Source organism: Symphalangus syndactylus, chromosome 2, assembly GCF_028878055.3.
Source record: "Symphalangus syndactylus isolate Jambi chromosome 2, NHGRI_mSymSyn1-v2.1_pri, whole genome shotgun sequence".
NCBI classification, from domain to species: Eukaryota; Metazoa; Chordata; class Mammalia; order Primates; family Hylobatidae; genus Symphalangus; species Symphalangus syndactylus.
Window position 1 is genome coordinate 12130596 of NC_072424.2, and position 25799 is coordinate 12156394.

General features: G+C 42.2%; 1 protein-coding gene across 2 annotated transcripts in view; it reads left to right on the forward strand.

The window, feature by feature from the left end:
• ADAM12 (ADAM metallopeptidase domain 12) overlaps nt 1-25799 on the forward strand; it is a 384755-nt gene that overhangs the window by 86451 nt on the left and 272505 nt on the right. For both annotated transcript variants that reach the window (XM_055245748.2, XM_055245760.2), the window contains exon 3: nt 21476-21549. In XM_055245748.2, the coding sequence (XP_055101723.1) occupies nt 21476-21549 (74 nt within the window). The remainder of the gene's footprint in view (nt 1-21475; nt 21550-25799) is intronic.

A 25799-nucleotide genomic window follows, 5' to 3' on the forward strand; every position in this document is an offset into this window, starting at 1 on the left:
AATTATCTCTACACCCATGATTGATTATTGCTATATAGATATAATTTTTCCTGCAAGTTGTTAAACAGTAATGCAGATATATGCAGAAGTTATTGCCAGGGTTTAGGAGGATAACTCTTAGCTTGGAAGTATTGAATTTGGTAAGGGAAAGAAGGAAGGAGAGTGGTCTGCCTGCAGAGCCCCATGGATGTTATCAAAATTGGCCTCTTCCCCCCTGTTTATCAGTGGGGGACCAGTGCCCAGGTCCTGTCAGGTGGGATGGGGTCAGGCAGGTGGAGCAAACCAGTAGCCTCCTTCCTTCTTTCCTGGGCCACATTAGAGCTTTAGTTTTGACCCTGACCCCAGTTCTTGGCCAGGGCAAGAGGACAGTAGCTGTGTATGATTTGGGTAGCATCATTAAATGGTTGAAAATTCCAATGGGATTCTTCTAACTGCAGAACGTTGCATGCTTGCATCTTAAGAAATAGAAGGTCACACGATCCATTTATGAATTCAAGATATTTTTATTCTACAAAGGTAAAAATAATAGGAAAGAAAGTGAAAAAGGAATACTTCGAAGATGGTGAAGAGATTGACAGTGGTATGAGGATGTCAGAGAAGAAAAGCTGAGTGGGGCTGGGCCAGGTGGTTCACCCCTGTAATCCCAGCACTTTGGGAGGCTGAGGCAGGCAGATCAACTGAGGTCAGGAGTTCGAGACCAGCCTGACCAATGTGGCGAAACCCCGTCTCCACTAAAAATACAAAAATTAGCCAGGCATGGTGGTGGGCACTATAATCCCAGCTACTTGGAAGACTGAGGCAGGAGAATTGTTTGAACCCTGGAGGCGGAGGTTGCAGTGAGCCGACATTGCGCCACTGCACTCCAGCTGGGGCAACGGAGTGAGACTGTTAAAAAAAACACACACACACACACACAAAACAGCTGAATGGTAATAGCAATAAAATATTAGAGTAATATGGGCAAATTCAACATGAGCACTCATGTATGTGATTTTTTAGGGGGGGAGTCAAGTTTGCTTAGTAAAAAATTCATGGCAAGGAAATAGATCCAGGGTTTGGTTCTGCCATGTAGGAGCCAGGTAACCTTGGGCAAGTTGCTGAACTTCTCTGAATTTTCCTTCTTCGCCTATAAAATGAGTGTCTTCATCTCTGTGGTCCCAGAACTCTGTATAGTGCCTTGCCCATAATAGGTGCTCAACAGATTTGTTGAAAAAAATGAGAGAAAAGAATAAAATGGACGTAGCCAGAAGAAATCTGGGCTAAATCCCTAGTGACTGAAGTTTCAGGCAGGCATGCCGAGGCCTGGGGTCATGGAATCTTCTTCCAGTTAAAAAATATGTTCCTGGAAATGAAGGCATTGAAAGTGGATATGTGCTATGTTTAAACTGTTGTAAACTTATTCACTGGGTTCTGTTTACCTCCTCTCTTTCTCGTTGTACCATGCCTTTAATATTCATTTAGAGGTTCCCACATGTTAACCTTACCGCTTCATTCCTTCCTACAATCTCCAAGCAGCTGTCAAAAGTAATATTCCTCTCGCCTGAAGAAAAGTCCTTAGTATTTCTTTAATGCAATCTGCGGCTGCTGAATTCTCTCAATTTTTGCTTGTCTCAAAATATCTTTCTTTCACTTTTAATGTGAAGGATATTTCATTTTTTAAAGGATATTTCATTTTCAATTTTAATGATACAGAACTGTAGGTGACAATTGTTTTCTTTGAACCATATAGTATATTCTTTTGTCTTCTGTGATGTCATTTGTCAATTATTATTGCTCTTTTTAATATACTGCATCTTTCTTTTCTTTGTCTCTGTTTTTCAGCAATGTTACTATGATTCATCTAGGTGTGGCTTTTCTTTTTCATTTATAATACTTTGGATTCATGATTTTTTTATAAAAGTATGTGACTTGATATCTCTTCCCAATTTTGAAAAATTCTTATTTTCTCTTCAAATATTGCTTCTGAGGTTTTCTCTTACCTCCTTTGCTGGGTCTCTAATTACATATACCTTTCACTATGTCCCATACATCTCTGAAGCTTTTTTCTGAATTTTCCAGCCTTTTATCTCTTTATGCTTTTGTCCTGCATATTTTCTTCAGACTGATTTTTCACTGTACAATTTCTTCCTTCAGCTGTGTTTAAAATGCCATTGAACCTATTCATCAACTTGTATTTTCCAGTTTTTAGAATTTCCATGTGGCTCTAGTTCTCTGCTGAAATTTCTGTTTTTCAATTTCTTGAACATATGAAGCGTGGCATTTTAAATTTTAAATTCTGCTTCTGAGATCCTTTAACTGCATCTCCTGTAGGTCAATTTCTATTGCCTGTGGTTTTTTTCTTGTATTTCACTCTCATCTTCTCGGTGTTCACTTATGCCTGGTTATTTTTGGAGTGTCAGACATTGTATACGGGCAGCTTAAAGACAAATTGAGCCACTAGATGATGTCATATGGTTGGTGCCTAAGCTAGGGGCACTTGTGATCAGCGACTGAACAGGTCTCAGGCTTTGTGAAGACTGATCTACTTCTCATTCACCCTCTCTCCTTGGGTATAGCATTTTGAGATCCCAACCCAAACCCTGGAGTGGGGAGTTATCAATACTGCGTCTTCGCGGGCCCTCGCTTCTGGGTTTTGTCTTCCTTGCCTTGTGAGTCTGTGGGAAGTTCTGGTGAGGTTTTTTGGCCTCTCAACTGCCTCTCCTAATAGCTGCAGATTCCTTGAGTGGGATAGTTACCTCCCCATTTGGGGATCATACCTCCTGTTTTCTTCTCCATCTAGGTCATGGTCCCATAATACTTTCTTACTTTGGAAATGCTACATTGCTTTCAAATACCATTTTTGTATATTTTCCCCAGCTTTTCTAGTTGTTTTTGGTGGGAAGTTAGGTCTAAATGACTCAAACTGTCATTACCAGAAGCAAAACCCCTCCATTTGTGTACCATCAGCTTAACGACTGTGGAATATCACATCATGTGGTTCCCATGTTGTTCTGTTGTTTTTTATTCCTGAGACAGGGCCTTGCTCCTTCACCAGCCTGGAGTGCAGTGGCACAATTCTAGCTCACTGCAGCCTTAAACTCTTGAGCTCAGGTGATCCTCCTGGCTTCAGCCTCCTGAGTAGCCGAGACTACATACACATGCCACCAAGCCTGGCTAATATATTTTTAAAAATTTTTTGTAGAGATGGGTTTTCACTATGTTGCCCAGGCTGGTCTCGAATTGCTGTCCTCAAGTGATCCTCCTGCCTTGGCCTCCCAAAGCACTGGGATTACAGGCGCTTATGTTTTTTTTTTGTTTTTAACCATTGCCCTGAGGTGGACATAGAAGAGGTGTTTTCTGACTTCACTGTGAATTATGCTGAATGTCTTTCTGCTTATATCTGTGCATACTTTTCTAGTTATTTCCTTTAGATGATTTCTTGGAAGTGGAACTGTTGAATCAGAACTATGCACATTTTTAAGGAGTAGGAAAACTGTTTCCAGACTGCCTTATGGAAAGCTGTACCAGTTTGCACTTTTACCAGCTGTGCATGGAAGTGCCCATTTCTTGACATCTCACCAACACCAGCATCCCATGCTTTAATAAGCCTAGCACAACCCCGGGCGGTTACCAGCTTGGCTGAAGGAATCCCAGCTTTAAAAGTCCTCAATAGGTTGGAACTGTGTGTCAAAATTCATAAAATAAGTTGTTAGGTAAAATGAAAAGGCCTGCAGTTCAAACAAACAAACAAAAAACTAGCTAAGCAGATCCAGGATAGGGAAACCTGGTATAATAGCAGTTCATATTAAAAAGAGTGAGGGGTCATTTTAGATGACAAGTGAATGCACTCCTGGACTGGATTTGTAGACCTTGAAGGTACAGAAATGGAAACATGAGGTCTCAGTGAACTCTAAATTAGGTGGCTCATATCTGAAATACTCCAACCGTGGTTACATTTTAAGAAGTCTCTGACATGCTTCCAGAGCAGAATATAGAAAGAGGCTGGTCTGTAACCATGCGGCAGGGAGAACAGCTGAGGGAACAGGGGTATGTGACCCTCACAAAAGATGTGTTTGGGGGAAGAAATGAATTTGCATGACTTTGAAAAGATAATTCTTCTCGACTACATTTAAAAATATTTAAAAGGCTGGGCACAGTGGCTCACACCTGTAATCCTAGTGCTTTGGGAGGCTGAACGGGGAGGATCGCTTGAAGCCAGAAGTTCAAGACCAGCCTGGACAACACAGCAACACCCTGTCTCTACTAAAAAATTAGTCAGGCATGGTGGCATGTGCCTGTAGTGCCAGCTACTCAGGAAACTGAGGTGGGAGGATTGCTTGAGCCCAGAAATTCAAGGTGGCAGTGAGCCATGAGTGTACCACTACACTTCAGGCCTGGGCAACAGAACATCTCAAAATAAAAATAAGGAACAGGCAGTTACCTACCAAATATTTAATTTTAAAAAATGTTTTGGTGCACATTTCCTGATGGTCCCCATGCATGGGGATGGACATGAGCCTGCTCTTCTCTCCAGTTACTGCCCTTCATGGACTGTTCCTGCCAGAACTTGGAATTGGCTGTATCATAAGGTAGATGCCTGATTGCCTGATTTACCCATGGTGTGTGTGTGTGTGTTTCTGTTGTTCAATACTTCATGACAGTGGTTCATTTTTAGCTTTGATCATCAGAGGAAGAAAGATGGGCTTGCCTTCTGTCTACTTTACATTCCATAATTTTGTTTTATTTTGTTTTTCTTTATTAACAGCAAGCAATAGGCCCCCAAAAAGTCCAGGCATATTGGGGACAAAAGAGTGTGCATGGTTTTCGCGGTGAAGGATAGAGTCCCCCAGAGTTATTGAGAAGACATTTATTAACTTTTCTTATTCAGGCAACTATGATTGTCAGTTTGGATGAAATTCTTATGAGTGATTCTTTTTCTCACTTCCAATAGGAGAACAGAGATGTGTGTGTGTGTGTGTGTGTGTGTGTGTGTGTGTGTGTGTGTGTTTGTGTAAGATGTTATGGTTTGCAACAAAATGAAAATTCAATTGTAAGAACAGTAGTGTTTTCCTGGATTGCAGGGCAAAAATATGTTCTTAGACAAAAGGAGCAGAGGTATGACCAATACAAGTGGCAGTGTGGTGTAATCCTTATTGTCAGTCACATGAAGTGCTTCTTATGTGCCATCCCTGTCCAAGTCATGATAGAAACTATGTCATTTAGTCCTCCCAACTGGCATAGTATGACTTACCTGTGAGGGACACTGGGCTCAGAGAGGCTAACAATGACCAAAGCATCACACAGCTAGTAAGTGGTGGAGCTTAGATTTGACCCCAGATCTGTGTGATTCTATTTTTTGGGGGGAGAGGGAGAGGAGGCTATAATATTAAAAAAAAAATGAGTTATAGTTTCCTGTGAAGCTCTGATGGGTTTAACTGACCACTTCCTTTTATTTTCCACTGAGCCTGGATTTTCCATTTGTAAAGAATTAGCAAGGAAACCTTTCATTTAAGCTTGATGATCATGTAACAGTTTTTGGATTTCCTTATTCCAGTGCAACTTTAGGTAAGACCCTGCTGTATACTTAGGGAGAATACACACAGGCACACACACGCGTGCACACACACACACACATCTACACACAATTTTGTTTATACAAAATATCTTCTAGCTATTAATGCATCAGAAATCTTTTCTGAACTATTTTCTCTGAAATCATTACAAATTAAAGATTTTTCTGTAGGCGTTCAGGAATCTCTGTATGATATGATGTCTCTAGAAAATAACAGAATTTTGGTTCTTACTGGTTGTAAATCATGTTGGTCAGTTGTAAGTTATTCACACCCACATGCTACGTCTGTTAGCTATCTTGACTCTTCCTCTGTTTGCCTTTTTTTCAAGTCCACGTTAGTTTTATAGTGCAAGTAAGTTGATTATTTACCCAGTTTTTCATCATTTAAGTCAGGTCATTCTTAGGAATGGAGCAACCCTTTCCTCTTCCTAGCAGAACAGGGAGGAAACCTGAACAGCCGAGACTGTCGCAGGAGAAATCCTGCAGTTTCCACAGTGAACTCTTAAATGCTGTGACATTTTCACTCCTGTGGTTGAGTTTCGGATGGGACAATCCAGGAAGGCTGAAAATACGCTAAGGTTTTGGTGATCACACACTTCTGATCATTCCAGCCTCATCCTCAGCAAGGACTGCATTTTCTACTTTGGTCTGAAATTCATCTGTGTTAAGGGTGATTTTAAATACTTTATCAATAAATCAGCAGCCAAAATTCTAGTATATTCATTTATTCCATGTAATGATGACTTTGACTTTGTAGCAAAACTCAAGATTGACTATCAGGGTGGACAGCCTGTACTTAGCACAGTTTCAGGTTCTGCCCTGTAAGCATCTGATGAAGGGATGGATGAGCACATTTTATGAGGCATTAATACAGTTAATCCAAAAACGCATTGATTTCATGCTTTCTATATACAAAGAAGCAATGCTTGAGGCACATTGATGGGTTTTCAAAGTTGGCTGAGGCCTCAAGAAGCTTGAAGCCTAGTGAGTGGACAGTGTTTGTGAGTAAACAGAAATAACTACATTTCAGGTAAAATGTGGCAGTATAGTTGGAAGAGCAGAGATTGGAGAGAAGAGCTCTACCTGGGCCTTCGTGGAGAGTTTTAAAGGCCAGGGCATCTGAAGGGGCCTTACGGAAGATGGGGAGTATTTTAGGAACTAGGAGGAAAGGCAAAAGAAGAAATGGGAGGCCGAGGCGGGTGGGTCACCTGAGGTCAGGAGTTCAAGACCAGCCTGGCCAACATGGTGCAACCCTGTATCTACTAAAAAACAACAAAAATTGGCCAGGTGTGGTGACATGCACCTGTAATCGCAGCTACTCGGGAGGCTGAGGCAGGAGAATCGCTTGAACTTGGGAGACGGAGGTTGCAGTGAGCCAAGATCACACCACTGCACTCCAGTCTGGGTGAAGAGCGAGACTCCATCTCAAAAAACAAAATAAATAAATAAAAATAAATGGGGTGCCCATTCACTTGTTTCATGTGTATCCCACACCATCATCCTGTTTGATTTGAGGCCAGGGATTGTGAACTCAATACCTGTAGGGGCCAGGCCAGGGTTACAAACTAGTGAAGCTAGCTAGACATAAGATGACAGGTAAGCTTTGCCCCTTGGGCTCCATGTGTGGATCCCATAGGGCAGGTGGGGCTGCGAGAATTGGTGGCCTCTAGTTAGTCTTAGCCAACTGTTACCATTGAAGTAGAAACCCAGGGTTGCCATTTTCCCTGATATTTCTCCCCTCCCGGAAGCTGTACATCCAGATTTGTCTGAGAATTCTCCTGACTCTTAGATGTTAGCAACTTAATCAAATTGACGGCACTGGATGGCACCCACTTTGGGGCCATGCCAGTGACAGCTACAGGCTGAAGGAGGCTTGTGGGTTGCTGGCCTGTGAAACTTGGTCGAGCACAATGATTCTGCAATGTGATCCCCAGAACAGCAGCATCAGCATCACCTGGGAACTTGCTAGAAATGCAAATGCTTGGGCCCCACCCAGATCGTCTGAATCGGAAACTTGAGGTGGGTGCGATGAACTCTGTTGTAATAAGCACTCCAGGCGATTTTGATGCTTGCCCGTGTTTGAGATTTTTTATTTTTATTTTTTTTACCTTTTTAAATGACTGGAGAAAAAAATTCAAAAGAAGAATATTTCATAACACATAAAATGATGTGAATTCAAATTTTGATGTACATCAATAAAGTTTGACTGGAACACAGCCACATTCATTCATATGGTCTATGACTGCTTTTGCACTGCAGTAGCAGAGGTGAGCGGTCACGACAGGGACTGTATGGCTAACAAAGCTTAATGTATTAATTATCTGTTGCATTACAGAAACTGTACATCAACCCTACTCTAGAGCACTGAATGGGATGGAGGAAGAGGAGGCAGGTGGAGGAGTCTGGGATGCCCAGGAACCTTGGCTTTATATATGAAGGGCAGAAGAATTATTTGAGCCCTACATTAATAAAACAGCTCAGGGAACAGTGTACAGGACTGGCTGATGAAAGAGTAGCCAGGGGAGAGCTGGAATGAGGGTCATGTTGCAGGAATAGAAGGAATTGTGGAGATACTCCAGAGAAGGAATTGCAAAACTCAGCCACTAATTCAACATTGGAACCGAGAGGAAAAAGAGAGTCAGAAGAGGGTACCAATGGGGGCCAAAAGGATGATGATGACAATAGGAAAAAGAAGGGGTCACAAAATGAGGAATGCACTTGGGGGAGTCAGGAGAAATATGAAATGAGCTGGTGAGTTTTCAACACTGTAGCCTTTGAGTTGCCAGGGAGAGATCTGCTGATTGTGGCTTGTGGGGCATTTGCAACGCATGTGCTGGGCTCAAGAGAGTGGTCAGAGCTGGAGATTTGGAATCGTGCATCTTCTACATAGAGGACCAAGTTTTTCATAAGTATGCCTGGGCTTCATGACTGGCTGATTTTTCTAGTGTTTTAACAGGAAAAAAAAAATGCTGAACCCCAATTTTCATTAGCAAATTATACAGATTGAGGATCTCTCTGTCCCAGAACCAGACTGGGTTGAGATGGAAAGTTATACCCACAAAGGTTGCAAAGTCCTGCAAGCCTGGTGAAGTGATAGTCTGGTTCACGTGGTGGCTCCAAGGGGCCACACAGCCAGACGACCCACAGTCCTTCTCAAGTCTTTCATCTGCTTTTGCCTTGAGTCCTCAGTCCCAGAGCTGCATCCATCACCCCCTGAGCCCTGGGCTTTCTGGCTCCATCTCCCAACTCCAGTGGAGCTTCTCCTCCAGCCTCAGCATGCACCTCTGTCCCATTCCTCCCGTGCCATCTCCCTCCTGATGCTCAGGCTCTCATGAATGCCCCAAGATACAGCCAGGCAGGCGAGCAAAGGGAAGAGCAGGTGACAGTCTAACTTCAGTTTTTGTCTGCAGCCATGAAATGAGAATTCTCTTTGCAGGATCTTTGTGAGGCTTGTAGCGTGTGTTTTCATGGTGCAATTTGAATGTGTTTTCTAAAGAATTAGCAATTAGCTGTAATTCTGTTTGTAATAGAAAAACTTGTTTGCATTCGGCCTCACTTAGTACATAGTGACTCTCGGTGCCTCTGTGATCGATAGCAGGATTACTCTTTAAAGGGCTTAGTATATTCTGCTAATGTTTATTTGAAAGACATTACAGTGATGCTTTATAAATGGCTTTTAGTCAACATATGAATGGAGTATTTTCCTAGAAGACAGCTTGCATGCAAACAAACTAGCAACTTAAGCTAACTTCCCCTGACTGACAGTTTTGAAATGGTGTTGTAGGGGAAAAAAAATGGTACATGAATGTTTCCAGACATCAAATTAGTTAGATAAATGAACTTTGAATGGGAAGCAAGCTTTCTGGTTAATAAACACAGTCCATGCTATTCTACCACTGGCTGTGTCTTAGAAGGCCGCATAGGCCCCTCCAAAAACAACACTCTGTGCTTTTATAATATTTTAATGTCCCTGGTTATATCAGTAAGCGTATCTTAAAAAGTATTAGCTTAAAACATTCTACACCAAAATGAAGTACATTCACATATTTTGTGCTGCATCTTACAGGTCTTCTAGTACCTTCTATCCCCTTCTATGATTGGTCGTGCACATAGTACGTAAGAGCCTCTTCCCATATAGAAGAAGGGGGAAAGCTAAGCTGCTTTCAGCTATCAACCCAGGACTGGACCCAGTGCCTGGCTCATAAACAGGCCCTCAGTTAATAAATGTATAATATTCCTTTTTGAAAAAATTTTAAAACATCATTTATTATGCCCATTTTGATCTAACTATAAAAAGCATAAAAAGGGTGCAATTTGGGAAAATAGCAATCAATAATAAGTGAAACTGTATCTTGTCACTGTCATGCTGTGCAGTAGCAGTTTGATTTGTGATTGGATTTCTGTAATAAGCATGCATTTTCATTTTGTCATGCATGATGGTTTCCAAACAGCCTTTTTACCATTGAATCTCATAGCGATCATCCTAATTATGTCAGTTGTCTAGTGCTGCTATAACAAATCGCACCAGTTTAAGTGGCTTAAAATGACACCCATTTATTATCTCACAGTCACAGTCTCAAGGTCAGAAGCCCAGTGGGCATGGTTGGATTCTCTGCCTCAAATCTCACCAGGTTAAAAACAAAGTGTCCACAGGACTTCCTTCTTGGTGGAAGCTCTGGGGGAGAACCCGTTTCCAGCTCCTTGACGCATGGGTGGAATTCAGTTCTATGTGGTTGTAGGAACATGATTCCTATTATCTTGCTGGCGGTTGAGGGTGGTTCCCAGCTTCTGGAGACACGAGGTTCCTTGGTTCATGGTTCCCTTACGGCACCTTCAGAGTAAGCACGGTGGGTCAAGCCCTCTTGTCGCATCTTTCTGACCCCAGTCATGAAAGATTCTCTGCCTTCAGGAACGCCTGTGATTATATTGGGCCCATCTGAATAATCCAGGGTGAGGTCCCTGTCCTTAGCCTTAATTGCGTCTTCACAGTCCCTTTTGCCAAGTAAGGTAACATAGGCACACTTTCCAAGGGTTAGCACATCTTCGGGGGCTGTCATTTCAATGACCACAATGATAGACAGGAAAAGCGTTGTTATCCCATTTTCCTAGTAAGAAAACTGAGGCCCAGCAGAGTTAAAAGACTGGCCCGCGGTCCATGGCCCACAGCCGCCTTCTAGCCTGAGGCCCCTCCTACTATAGCCTCTTAAATGGAAAAATGCTACATTTCCAAAATGAAATAGTTCTTTGTTGCTTAAAATTATTGTTCCTTTGCAGTCAAAAGAGGAGGAATTGCTGCATCTCCATAAACTTTCAACCTAGGATGCTCCTAGAAATTGATCAGGGTGCTCCAAGACCTGGGGTGGTCCGAGGATGCTGAAATGAACTGGGTCTTGGAACCCGGCCTAGGCCTTCTTCCCATGACAAGCACACCTCCTCATCAGCCCTGCTGTCCAGTGCAGCCGGCTTTGACACTGATCGTTGCAAGGGGCTAGTACCCGTGGATGTGGATGCCAGGCACATGGCACTGGGGCTGCCAGTGGTCCTTATGAGCCCAGGAGGTGCATGGCTGACAGGAAAGACTCATCTCGGCCTTGGCCTTCTGCCTCCCTGCCTTGGCATCTGATGGTCCTCAGCAGGCAGCCAGGTGCTGGCAGAGATGCCCGGAAGTGGGAGAGGGCACAGGGCAGCAGAGTTCTGAGGAGGTGGTCCCACAGCCTGGAGGGGTTTGGTGTCAGCTGGGGCCTGGTCAGAGGCTGACTTCAGCAACATGATGTCAACACACAGTCCAGCCCCCGGGCACCAAGTCCCCACATGGTCCTGTCCCCAAGCCATTGTGTCAACAGACGGTCCTGTCCCTGGGCCACCATGTCACCACATGGTCCTTTTCTCTGGCCATCATCTCACCACACAATCTTATTCCTGGGTCACCATGTCACTATATGGCCCTGTCCCCAAGCCATCATATGACTATGTGGTCCTATCCTCAGGGCTACCATGTCATCATGCGATCCTGTCCCCAGGCCATCATGCCACCCTGTGACCATGTCCTTAGGGGTAACTATGTTACCACTTGATCCTTTCCCCGGGCCACCATGTCACTTTCCTGTCCCTGGGCCACCATGTCACCATGTGGTCAGGTCCTTAGAGTCACTGTATCACCACATAGTCCTGTCCCTGGGCCACTCTGTCACCACACCGTCCTGTCCCTAGGGCCACTATGTCACCACATAGTCCTGTCCCTGGGTCACCATGTCACCGCATGATCCTGTCCTTGGGGCCACCATGTCACCACATGGTCCCGTCCTTTGGGCCACTATGTCACCACACTGTTCTGTTCCTGAGGCCACCATGTCACCACACGGTCCTATCCCTAGGCCATCATGTCACCACACCCACCTCCACTCTTTACCTTGTATTTTGCATTGATTCAGATTTTATCAAAAGTCCTGCTGCTGCTGCTCCTCCTGCTGCTGCCGCCCCACCCTGTCTGCCCTATTTTGGATTTTTTTTATCATAAAGATCCAAAGAAACTAAGCAGGAGGATGTGGAATCCTCTCCGGAGAGCGGAGGGTGCTGGGACCCAGCCTGGGAACATGCATTCATTGGTCGTTTGTATAGTCCCAAGTACAAATGTAAGAAATTCAGCTCACAGGGCAAGCCCTGCCTACTCTCCTCAGAAGGACAGAATGCAAGTCCATTTTCAAAGGCCAGGGTTTCCCTGCTCCTTGTACAGGGGTCCTTGTACAGCCACTTGTGTCCCGCAGGAGACACTGGCTTCCTAGGGTGAGGCAAGTAGGCAGCCCGCAGGTCAGAGGGCCTCTGCTTGTGACAGTGTGTGACAGGCGAGGAGGGTCTGGAGGCCACTGTTATACCTCCTCAGGGGACCTTGACAGCTTTGGGGTCTCCTGTCTGCCCCGCCCCCCAGTTAGTGTTCCTCCTGCATCCCCGGCTCCTCCTGCCTGTCTGTACCCTTCATCCTACAGAGGCATCTCGGTGGCCCTGCTCCAGGTGTGGGGACTGTTATGTGGAGCACGCTGACAAATTCTTTGTCCTTGGGAAGTTTCTATTTTACCGAGGGAGATAGACTGTAAACAAGTAAAAGAAAAACAACAAATCATCACAAATGAGGAACTTTGCTAGGAAGAGACAGAACAGGGTGTGTGAGAACCAACAGCCCCCTTAGGAGGCCGGGGCTTCTCTGAGGTGGTGACGTCCAGGCCAGTGCCTGGAGGTTAAGCCACACAAAGGGCCCAAGGAAGATGTTTTGGCAGAGAGTCAGCAGCCACAGGGACCCAGAAGCTTCGGGAGCAAGCAAGTGATGACCTCCAAGTGAGGTGCCAGGTGAGCAGACGCCAGAGCCTTCACGGCGTGAAAGCTGTGGTTTTGTTCTAAGCACATCAGGTTGCCATTGAAGGGTTTTAAGGAAGGGCATCACTAAGCTCAGGAATTCCGGAGGAAAGCCAGGGTTGATTTTCTCCAACCTCCCGTCTGTCTTGGATCAAGGGTGACGGAGGGAGATGGTCAAATAAAAGCTGACTTTTAGCTGTGTTAAGTTTGAGAAATCCATGTCATAGTGTTTTCCCGGTTGCTTTCTCATAAGTCATGTTTTCATTTCCCTCTTCCAACCCAATAGTAAGCTCAAGAAAGGAACAGAGTAATGTCCTTTGCTTCGGAATTGGCCACTGTCCTCAGACAGATGCACGCGCCTGGTGGACTGTCATTCTATAGCATTCAGATGCACAGAAGCAGACCAGAAGTATTTCAATGAACAAATAAGGCTTTAAGATGCTCTGGCTATAGCTAAAGTAATCTAAAATGAAAATCTAAAATGTTTGCTACAAACATGAGGATTAACAATCATATCAGTAGCGATGGGACAAAGAACTTGAGCTAAGAGCATCACGAGGACCAAAGGTGATGTGATTGTGCCTTTTCCTGCAGGGAGGGAGAAGCAAGCTGAAAAACCAAGACTCTATCATGCTACAGAAACACAGTGAGAAGATCCTGTGCTAAAAATAATCCAACATTTTAACACACAAACAACTTCCAACTGCATTATAAACCTAAGGATAATACGTGCCATCCTGTACATAGCGTTTTAACAGGTTGTTGGCTAAAGTTAATTATCCATCAGAAAATTGTCAATAACTCAAGAATATACATTATCATTGTTTATGTGATAAGAAACAGGCCCCCATCCAGGGACACCCCATTATAATGCTGCCGTGCCTTAATTCCTGACTGTGTTATACTGCAGCTAATTCAATTTTGTCCTCTCTAAATTCCACAGTGCACATATCTTCCAGGCTGTGGAACTAACACACTAATATTAAAGTGGTAATCAAGATTGCCTCTAAATATTCATAGCAATAAATGCCTCCCTCGTGCCCCAGGAATGCCAAGGCTGCAGCCTGAAGCATTTATTTAGTGCCAGAGAGGGATCTAGTTATTTTAGAGTTCCCTTGAATGCAATATTTTAATTTTGTTGTTCTGCTTGAAAAATTAGATCCCTCTGAGCTTCCAGTATTGATGGCTGAGATGAATGACTTTGGCTCTGGCTGACCATGGTCTTTGGAAGGATAACCTCAGAGTTGTGATGGGAGTGGACTTGGCCATTGACACCAAATCTTACTTTTGGATGGTAATTCCCTCCTGCCTGCCAGACCTGCAGCCGTTCCACTGCCACATTAATTCACCCTCAGAATCAGGGCAGATTTTTCTAAGCTGTTGAAAATTTCTTATTCTCTAAAGAGAGAAAAACACCAAGGAGCTATGCTGTGTGTCATCCCGTCCTTCAGGGAAAATAATGAGCACCCTACAACCATGCAAAGCTACATTTACGGACTCCAGGTATTTTGTGTTCATTACGGGTGAAATGATTTAAAGTCAAGTTTGGATCAGCCTCCAATCGCACGCATTAAAGAAGGGTAGCATGACATGGATAAAAAAAAAAAAAGGGAAATCAATCTAATCAGCCAATCCATCAATCATCACTTTTTTACACATCTGTTTGTACAGCCAGTTCACTGGGGTGCCCTGGCCAAGTGCATTGTGGGAAACCTCTGAGAGAACACAGGCACCTGGGGGCCCTAGAGGTGGGCAGCTGGGTCCTGGCCGCACCCGCCTTTGTAGATTTGCCTGGGCTTGGCATCTCAAGGGGAGTCTGCCAAAAAAGCCTTTCTGTGAGGAAGGCACTTGCCTCCTGGGAGCACATGTGCACTGAGGGTAGAATGTCTGATGAGTTTTGCCCAACGACAAAGCTTCTCTCCTAAGAGGAAAGAGGGATTTGGAGTAAATGCAGTATCAGTCTTGGGGTTTGTCTCCCAGCCTACGTGCCCTAATGAGGGAACTTAGATCTGACTCCTAGATGGAACTCAGAGTGAAGTGTAAGTACAAATAGCAAGAGCTATTTCATGAAAAATTCTATAATAAACTGGGACATCAGCCCGGGTCCCATAATACAGTTACACACAAAAGCAAGTGGTCATGCATATGCATGCATGCATACAGGTAAACAGGGATATCAATAAATGTCAGCGCCTTATGGCCTAAGAGGCAGTGTAGTAGATAAAAATATATCGATTCACTTGAACTTTCAAACTTAACAAGATATTTTCTTATGACTTTGGAGGAAACAGGAAGCTGTTGAACATTGCCATGACTTTTTTTGTCACCTTTGTTGAGGAGAACTTGCCTCCAAATTGTAATGCTTCTCTTGCAGCAGAACCCTTTCCTTCTCTCCTGCCCAGCATCCCATAGGAAGTGGTCCTTTCCTCTCTAGAATGTCCATTCCACAGACTTCTGTCCAGTCTCTCAGTCTGTAGCCTTTTTTGGCCAGCACCTACTGGCTCCTCTTACCTGCTGGCTCCCTCACCTCCAGCCTGTATTCTCCCCTGGCCTTCGGCCACTCTTGGCCTGCACAGTCTCCAATCTTGGGTCACACCCTTAACCCTACCTACTTTTTCCAACCTGCTGTTGAGCCCCAAATGCTGCAGAAGACAGACAAGTGTGTATGGGTGAATAAGAAATAAAACAACCCCAATGAAGAGAGTAAGGGAGCATCCTTTCTCCAAGGAGGACAAATCAAAGTGAACAAGTAAAACAAAATTCACACCCAGACATACAATGGCCACACTGCCAAACATGGACGAAAAAAGATCACAAAAGCAGCTGGAGAGAAGAGATGGGTCACCTGTCCAAGGAGGCTGAGGACTGACTTCTCAGCAACAAGAATGGAAACCAAGTCATCCATGATCGCTCGAGCCTGTAGTCTCAGCTACTTGAGAGGCTGAGGCAGGAAGATTGCTTGAGGATAGAAGTTTGAGACCAGCCTGGGTAACATAGTGAGACCCCATTTTTACAAAAAAGAAATAGAAGACAGTGGAGCAATCCCAGGGTGCTGAGATAGTGGAGGTGAGAAGACTCACCTTACCACACATCAGGACTCAGAGTAAAGCTGTAGTAATTAGCACAGGGTGGCACTGGTGCATGGACAGACAATGAGACACGTGGTATTAGCTCAGAAACAGATCTCCACATGGCTGCTACAGATACGGTGGAAGGATAGGTTTTTTTTTTGTTTGTTTTTTTTTTTTTTTTTTTTTTTGAGATGGAGTCTTGCTCTGTCATCCAGGCTGGAGTGCAGTGACACGATCTCAGCTCACTGCAACCTCTGCCTCCCGGGTTCAAGTGATTCTTCTGCCTCAGCCTCCCGAGTTGCTAGGATTACAGGAGCACACCACCATACCCAGCTAATTTTTATATTTTTAGTAGAGACGGGGTTTCACCATATTGGCCAGGCTGGTCTCAAAGGCCTGACCTCAGATGATCCACCCACATCGGCCTCCCAAAGTGCTGGGATTAGAGGAATGAGCCACTGTGCCCAGCCAGGAAGGATAGACTTTTACCAAATGGTGCTGGAACAATTGGTTAATCACATTTTCTGTAAAGTAGAGTTGGACTCCTACTTTGTACTGGACACAAAAATCAAGTCTGGATGGGACTTAAATGTGAAAGGCAAAATTATGAAACATTTAGAAGATAACACAGTCTGCTTTTTGATCTTGGAGTAGGGAAGGATTTCTCAAATAAGGCACAAAGACTTTAAACGATGAAGGATTTTATTAAAATTAAGGCATTCTGTTCATGAGAACACACTTAAGAGGATGAAAAGGCAAAGCCCAAACTGGGAAAGATATTTGTCACGCATTAAACAGAGAAAAGCATAGCTTCCAGAATGTAGAAATAACTACAAATTCACAATGACACGAGAAAGGGAGGAGGAAGAAAGCAGGAAAGAAAAGGGCCAGAAAACATGAGCAAGTATTTCACAGGAGAAGAAAATCAAATGTTCCATAAACATAAGCAAAGGTGCTCTGTCCTGCTACTGAGGAGGGAGGCGTAAAGGAAAACCCCAGTGAGCCACAGTTGCACAGTCAGCAGATTGGGGCTGCCTGCCTTTTTAAATTTTTGCCAGATATTCATGAGGCTATGGAATGAGAGAAACATTTATAACCCATTTGTACTTTGGAAAACAATTTAAAGATCCCTGGTAAAGTCAAACTTGTGCAAACTACACCACCCAGAGTTTCCATCCCAGATTAGCCAGGGAAACTAATATCTGTCCAGCAAGGCAGGGGTCCCCAACCCCTGTAGCCTAGGAACCAGGCCACACGGCAGGAGGCGAGGTGAGCTGCAGGCTGAGATGCTACATCTGTATTTAGAGCAGCTCCCCACTGCTCGCATCACTGCCTGAGCTCCACCTCCTGTCAGATTAGCGGAGGCACTGGGTTCTCATAGGAGCACAAACCCTACTGTGAACTGTGCATGTGAGGGATCTAGGCTGTGGGCTCCTTATGAGAATCTAATACCTGATGATCTGTCACTGTCTTCCATCACCCCCAGATGAGACCATCTAGTGACAGAAAAATAATCTCAGGGCTCCCACTGATGCTACATTATGGTGAGTTGTATTTCATTATGTATTACAACGTAATGATGATAGAAATAAAGTACACAGTAAGTAATAATGTGCTTGAATCATCCCAAAACCATCCCCCACCCCCAGCCCTGGTTCCATGGAAAAATTGTCTTCCACAAAACCAGCCCCTGGTGCCAAAAATGTTGGGGACTGCTGTAGTAAGGGACATGTACACAAGAACATGCATAACAGTGTTTTAAGAGCAAAAAGGGTGGAGAGAAAGAACGCCAAAGTCCACCTGTAGGAGAAAGGACTTACATATTGTTTGTACAATAGAATACTACATAGCAATGAAAATAGATGGACTACAGCTGTATACAACCATATGTATAAATCTAACAAATATAAAATTAAGTAAAAGAAACCAGTCCAGTCATAGAAGAATGGACAAAGTATGAGACCATTTTTATAAGGTTCAAAACTGGGTAAAACTAAACAGTGTATTGCTTAGGAATATGTACACTAGAAATAAAACTGTAGAGGAAATCAAGATAATGATTAATAGAAACTTCAGCATAATGGTTACCACTGGTTGGGAATAAGGGAAATGTAATAATGAATTTAGCATGAGGAGGTATATGAGATGAATTGCCTCTCCCTTCCCCCGCCCCCCAGCAAATTCCTATATTGACGTCCTAACCCCGGTGCCTTAGAATGTGACTGTATTTGGAGAAAGGCCCTTTAAAAAGGCAGTTAAGGTAAATGAGGTCATATGTGTGGCCCCTAATCCAATATGGCTGGTGTCCTTAGAAGAAGAGATCAGAACACAGACATACAAAAGGCCATCCGTGGACACAGTAAGAAAGCAACTGTCTCAAAGCCAAGGAAAGTGGCCTCAGAAGAAACCAAACCTGCCAGTGCCTTCATCTTGGACGTCTGGCTCCAAAGCTATAAGAAGATAAATTTCTGTTGTTTAAGCCACACGGTCTCTGGTGTGTGTTATGACAGCCCCACCAAACTAATACAGGGGGCTTCTAAGATTATAGAAATAGTCTGCTTTTTCAGCTGGGTAGTAGGTGCCCTGGTGTTTATTTTATTCTTGTTTTTCATATTGTACTTATATATTTTATATACTCTTGGATATACTTTCCCAATTAAAATAATAGAACAACAATTACTGCCAAAACATTTCTGGCCCATTGATTAGCATTTAATTGATTTATTCACTAAGTGCAGTTCTTTAAGCATTCAATAAAAGACACCGTTCCATTAGGGTAATCAATATATCATTTTTAAGAAAAGGAATGCCATATTTTACTGGTACTACTTCATCGTCTCCAATGGGTAACAATCAAAAGAAAATGGAATGAACACGTGCTTTTAAGAAGTCTAAGGCAATCAGTGGTCTTAAATTAAAGTAGCTGTCTGTTCTCGCTCTCCACTGATTTCTCCTTTACTAGTCATACCTCAACTAATGTACATAAAGATCTCCCCTGAAGGAAAATATGTCCTTCTACAAGATGTTGACATTGGACTCTCCCAACGCTTCTAGTACTTTATGACGTGGAATTACTACAAATGCTAATGCTTAAACTCCCTCAATTCTTTGGGGGAAAATGGATGTTGCAAATAATATATTTTTATTCACCTATAAAATTGTCAGGATTTCCATATAAGGTATGTGATCTGTGCATTGATCTCTTAGGCAAACACTATTTGTAACTAAAGTAACTAAGTTATTTATATATACATACATATGAAACCTGTAGTTATACACACGCGTATACATACATATGGTGTGTTTGGGCACATTTTGACAGAATATTGAGACATCTTGTTCTAATATTGTAAATATAATTAATAATCTTGTTCTTCACACATATAATTAATGGGTATGTATTGCAAACCCTGGAGAGAACATTATGGAAGTGTTTGTAGTTCAACCCGGGTGTCAGCAAATATAGGCAAATATGCAAGAGTCCCTGTGATGGACTCGAAAGCAAATACCTGTAAGGGCATAAGAACTCTTTGACACACTACACTGCAAAGAAATGGTGCATGTTTCTTGGCATGTAGGATCAAATAGTAAGATTAATTTTCAAAGTCGAGTAAACACTCAGAAGTGCATACAGTTCTTATAAACACCAGACAGTATCAAAATATATAAATTCGGTGTGTTTTTGTACTCTTTTGCTAGAGTAAATCCATCAAAAACAAGGCCTGTGTAAACCCAGAAAGGATACATAAGAATTTAATGTATCTGGAAATTCACCAATTTAACCCTCAAGTTTAAATAACTATTTAAAATAATATCATCCATCAATGAAAACTGAGAAAGAACCTCCTTGAAGCTCATAAGAAAAAAACCCTCGGGTTTGTACCTAATTTTATCTCCTGAAGGCCCTGATATTTAAAATAATCTAATTCTCAGGTGGCAATTGGATGATGTAAGTTTTAGGTCTTTATCACTGACTCAGAGCTGTCCAATAGAACATTCCATGATGATAGAAATACTCTATATCTGTGCTGTCCCACAGTGGTAGCCACCTGCCACACTGAGTTTTTGAGTCTGGAAATGTGTCCAGTATGACTGGTGAACTAATTTTTAAATTTCATTTCATTTTAATTAAATAGCCATACGCAGCTAATGGTTGCCATGAGAGACACAGAAAGACTACAAGAAGATGTGCAAAGGCTGCCCTAAAAATAAAGCAAATAATGTTTCAGTCTTTCTGATTCTACCCCAGTTATATGGCCTTAGTTAAGGCATGTTTTGCCTTTTTTCCCAAAACTCACGTGACCTTCAGTTGTTGTGGGTTTTCTTTAAATTCTGTTTTAACTAATTATTTTCATGTTGGATATTTGGAACTCACAATCTATTTCATCTTAAAGTGCAGCGGTATGTGGTTCGTTAAGTCATGGTATAGCTGAAACATTATATATATTGTGAAAAGATCTTTTGAGCTCTGGAGTTATAAGACTGACTTTCAAATATGAAGTATTAGAAAAGTGTGTATAAACTTCTCATTCTCGTAGCTTTTATACAAGCCTAGTACCGAAATAACTGACAAAGCAAAGGCAGACAAAGTCAACATAACTGAAGGAAGCACTAATTGAATGTGGTGGTGATCATGTTTCAGCAAGACCGAGTCTCCACTTTCTGCACTCATGCAGTGCTGACCAGGAAGAATGAGGTCTCCTTGAGTTTGTGGTGCCTGTTCTGTGGGATGACCCAACTCTCCCTCCACTCTTGTCCTCTTTTTTTTTTTTTTTTTTTTTGAGACGAAGTTTCGCTCTTGTTGCCCAGGCTGGAGTGCAATGGCGCAATCTTGGCTCACTACAACCTTGGCCTCCCGGGTTCAAGTGATTCTCCTGCTTCAGCCTCCTAAGTAGCTGGGATTACAGGGGTGTGCCACCACACCAGGCTAACTGTTTGTATTTTTAATAGCGATGGGGTTTCGCCATATTGGCCAGGCTGGTCTCGAACTTCTGACCTCAGGTGATCCACCCCTCACCTTGGCCTCCCAAATTGCTGGGATTACAGGCTTGTTTTCTTTTTTTTTTGAGACAGGGTCTCACTCTGTCACCCAAGCTGGAGTGCAGTGGCGTGACCATAGCTCACTGCAGCCTGGAACTCCTGGGCTCAAGTGATCTCTCGCCTCAGCCACCCAAGTATCTAGGACCACAGGCACAAACTACCACACCTGGCTAATATTCTGATTTTTTTTTTATTTTTATTTTTTTGTAGAGATCTCACTGTGTTGCCCACCTAGGCTGGTCTCAAACTCCTGGACTCAAGCAATCCTCTGGTGCCTGGCTTTCACTGCTCTTTTTAAGCTGCTAAGAAACCTTAATTTATACACTGTGTTGTGATGACATTTGGCTCTTTCTTAGGTTGACAGTATCATTTATTCCCTCAATTGACTACACCTGTGGGTCTTATTCAGCTATTTGCAAATCAAAGCAAAGCGTTTTTCAACTGACTTTTCTTGTTTATCTTTCAGAATCATCCAGAAGTGCTGAATATTCGAATACAACTGAAAAGCAAAGAACTGATCATAAATCTGAAAAGAAACGCGTAAGTTAATTCTTGTTTATTGCATGATAGGAGAAAGTTAAGACACCATGGACAGAAAAGTGCTCTGTGATTTATATTGGGGTTTAGAAAAAAGGAATGAAATGTGTGGATTTGTAATCCAAATTTGGATTTGAGGCGAGAATTAACTTTAAAAAATTATCTAACGGAAAAATAAAGAATTTTATCACTCTATAAAGGAACTTTATAACTCAACACTATTTTTTCATAGTTCTGATGTTTTATTTTTTCAGATCCTGGTTGTTCAAAGATGTAATTTAAGCATCCCTGTACTGTTCAAATAACAGAGTTTCATAATTAGTTGACTTTTGACAACTCCTGGATTATATTAGGGGGAAACAGCTTCAAACTGATAGAAATTATCTTCTCCCTGAGAAATACCGAGAGTTTATTTTATCTTTCAAAGCTTATCTCCAGTGGTTTGGACTATTTCTTTCATCTTCTTATTTTTAAAAATTGGTCCTTTTATGGAAAAATTATATAAATTTCCAGAAAATGGCATTATGACTTTTTCTGGGCCACTTGGATACTATTATAAATTTTGTATGCCTTACTAGCAGAAAACTTTGTCTGCCTCCAACCATAAGAAAAACAACTTGTTTTCTTATTCTTTACACCCTGGCTATCCCCACAGATTCCTCACATCTAAAGGACTCCTTAATATTCTATTTCATTAGTACCACAAAAGAAGAGCTTATTAGTTCTTCTAATAAGCAATCTGTATGTAAAGATAGAAGTCAATTTTCCAAGTCCTGCTTGGTCAAAATAGCAGTTTCTCTCTTCCAAAAGTACTGGTCCCTGTTCCTCACCCATCAGCAGGATGCTGATTTTTTCTGAAACAAGAGTAGAGGTCGCAGGCCCTCACTGGGATGAGTTCTGGCAGGGACGTGGAGTCCCAGAACCTGACTCAACATCTCCCTGTAAACAAGTCAGATCATTTACTTGTGTTGGTGCTTTGATTTGAGCGTTTTAAGCAAGTCAGACGAAAGACACAGTCAATCAACAGCCAGCCCGAAAGTTCGGTATCTAATGCTGCAATATATAAAAATGTATACAAAATCATACTCTACCTGCTCCCTGGGATCTGCAACCTGCCTCTTTCTGTTTTTTTCTTACATGCTTACTGCTCACCATTAAATGGATCAGAAGCTTTGGAAACAAGAAATGAGGTGTTTTTAGCTTTTCTTGTGACTTGATCTTAAAATAGAGGTTCAGACACATGTATTATATAATCAGGAATCCGAAGAGAAAACTGTATATTGCTTTTGATCCATCTCCCTTAGCAAAGTACATATTTTCATACTCTATTTCTTTACATAAGAATATCGAGGGGCACACATTTTTGTGCATTTTTATGTATGGTTTTGAAAATATCTCAGTGGAGGAAGCTAGGCATTCCCTGAAAGATCAAAAGAATATAAGGCTGCTGGTGGTGATGCATTTCCTCGATGGGGTTGTTGTGGTGGGCAGCTGGATTTAGGAATGTTCTTTATTGCACCTGCTCCCATTGTTAGACTGTTGGAAGAAGTGTGGTGCACAGCATGAGGGGAGGCTAATCCTGAATGTTTTATGGAGCATTACGACTGTAGGTAGAGAAGCAAAAATCGACCTCATAAAAACCTTAAGTTGTTCTTACTATGAAAATAATATACATACCCAGTGAAGAAAACTGAACATTATAGGGGGGAAAGGAACAAATAACCCTAAAATTTTTTAAAAAGTACTTTTACCGCCAAACACAATCCTGTTTAAGATTCTGGTGAATTATATAGATGGATTTTTTTTTTCTTATAAATAAGCCTTTGTTTCTTTTGTCTTCTTAGTTGATATCATAGTCTGTATGCAATTTTATATCCTACTACTTCATTTAGCTTCATGATGGACGTACATTTCCATAGAGAGATAATTTCTTTTTTTTTATTTTTTTATTTTTTATTTTTTTTTATTATACTTTAGGGTTTTAGGGTACATGTGCACAATGTGCAGGTTTGTTACATATGTATCCATGTGCCATGTTGATTTCCTGCACCCATTAACTCGTCATTTAGCATTAGGTGTATCTCCTAATGCTGTCCCTCCCCCCTCCCCCCACCCCACAACAGTCCCCGGAGTGTGATGTTCCCCTTCCTGTGTCCATGAGTTCTCATTGTTCAATTCCCACCTATGAGTGAGAACATGCGGTGTTTGGTTTTTTGTCCTTGCGATAGTTTACTGAGAATGATGTTTTCCAGTTTCATCCATGTCCCTACAAAGGACACGAACTCATCGTTTTTTATGGTTGCATAGTATTCTATGGTGTATATGTGCCACATTTTCTTAATCCAGTCTATCGTTGTTGGACATTTGGGTTGGTTCCAACTCTTTGCTATTGTGAATAGTGCCGCAATAAACATACGTGTGCATGTGTCTTTATAGCAGCATGATTTATAGTCCTTTGGGTATATACCCAGTAATGGGATGGCTGGGTCAAATGGTATTTCTAGTTCTAGATCCCTGAGGAATCGCCACACTGACTTCCACAATGGTTGAACTAGTTTACAGTCCCACCAACAGTGTAAAAGTGTTCCTATTTCTCCACATCCTCTCCAGCACCTGTTGTTTCCTGATTTTTTAATGATGGCCATTCTAACTGGTGTGAGATGGTATCTCATTGTGGTTTTGATTTGCATTTCTCTGATGGCCAGTGATGAGGAGCATTTCTTCATGTGTTTTTTGGCTGCATAAATGTCTTCTTTTGAGAAGTGTCTATTCATGTCCTTTGCCCACTTTTTGATGGGGTTGTTTGTTTTTTTCTTGTAAATTTGATTGAGTTCATTGTAGATTCTGGATATTAGCCCTTTGTCAGATGAGTAGGTTGCAAAAATTTTCTCCCATTGTGTAGGTTGCCTGTTCACTCTGATGGTAGTTTCTTTTGCTGTGCAGAAGCTCTTTAGTTTAATGAGATCCCATTTGTCGATTTTGGCTTTTGTTGCCATGGCTTTTGGTGTTTTAGACATGAAGTCCTTGCCCACACCTATGTCCTGAATGGTATTGCCTAGGTTTTCTTGTAGGATTTTAATGGTTTTAGGTCTAACATATAAGTCTTTAATCCATCTTGAATTAATTTTTGTATAAGGTGTAAGGAAGGGATCCAGTTTCAGCTTTCTACATATGGCTAGCCAGTTTTCCCAGCACCATTTATTAAATAGGGAATCCTTTCCCCATTTCTTGTTTTTGTCAGGTTTGTCAAAGATCAGATAGTTGTAGCTATGCGGCATCATTTCTGAGGGCTCTGTTCTGTTCCATTGATCTATGTCTCTGTTGTGGTACCAGTACCATGCTGTTTTGGTTACTGTAGCCTTGTAGTATAGTTTAAAGTCAGGTAGCGTGATGCCTCCAGCTTTGTTCTTTTGGCTTAGGATTGACTTGGCGATGCGGGCTCTTTTTTGGTTCCATATGAACTTTAAAGTAGTTTTTTCCAATTCTGTGAAGAAAGTCATTGGTAGCTTGATGGGGATGGCATTGAATCTATAAATTACCTTGGGCAGTATGGCCATTTTCACGATATTGATTCTTCCAACCCATGAGCATGGAATGTTCTTCCATTTGTTTGTATCCTCTTTTATTTCATTGAGCAGTGGTTTGTAGTTCTCCTTGAAGAGGTCCTTCACATCCCTTGTAAGTTGGATTCCTAGGTATTTTATTCTCTTTGAAGCAATTGTGAATGGGAGTTCACTCATGATTTGGCTCTCTGTTTGTCTGTTATTGGTGTACAAGAATGCTTGTGATTTTTGTACATTAATTTTGTATCCTGAGACTTTGCTGAAGTTGCTAATCAGCTTAAGGAGATTTTGGGCTGAGACAATGGGGTTTTCTAGATATACAATCATGTCATCTGCAAACAGGGACAATTTGACTTCCTCTTTTCCTAATCGAATACCCTTTATTTCCTTCTCCTGCCTGATTGCTCTGGCCAGAACTTCCAGCACTATGTTGAATAGGAGTGGTGAGAGAGGGCATCCCTGTCTTGTGCCAGTTTTCAGAGGGAATGCTTCCAGTTTTTGCCCATTCAGTATGATATTGGCTGTGGGTTTGTCATAGATAGCTCTTATTATTTTGAGATACGTCCCATCAATACCTAATTTATTGAGAGTTTTTAGCATGAAGGGTTGTTGAATTTTGTCAAAGGCCTTTTCTGCATCTATTGAGATAATCATGTGGTTTTTGTCTTTGGTTCTGTTTATATGCTGGAT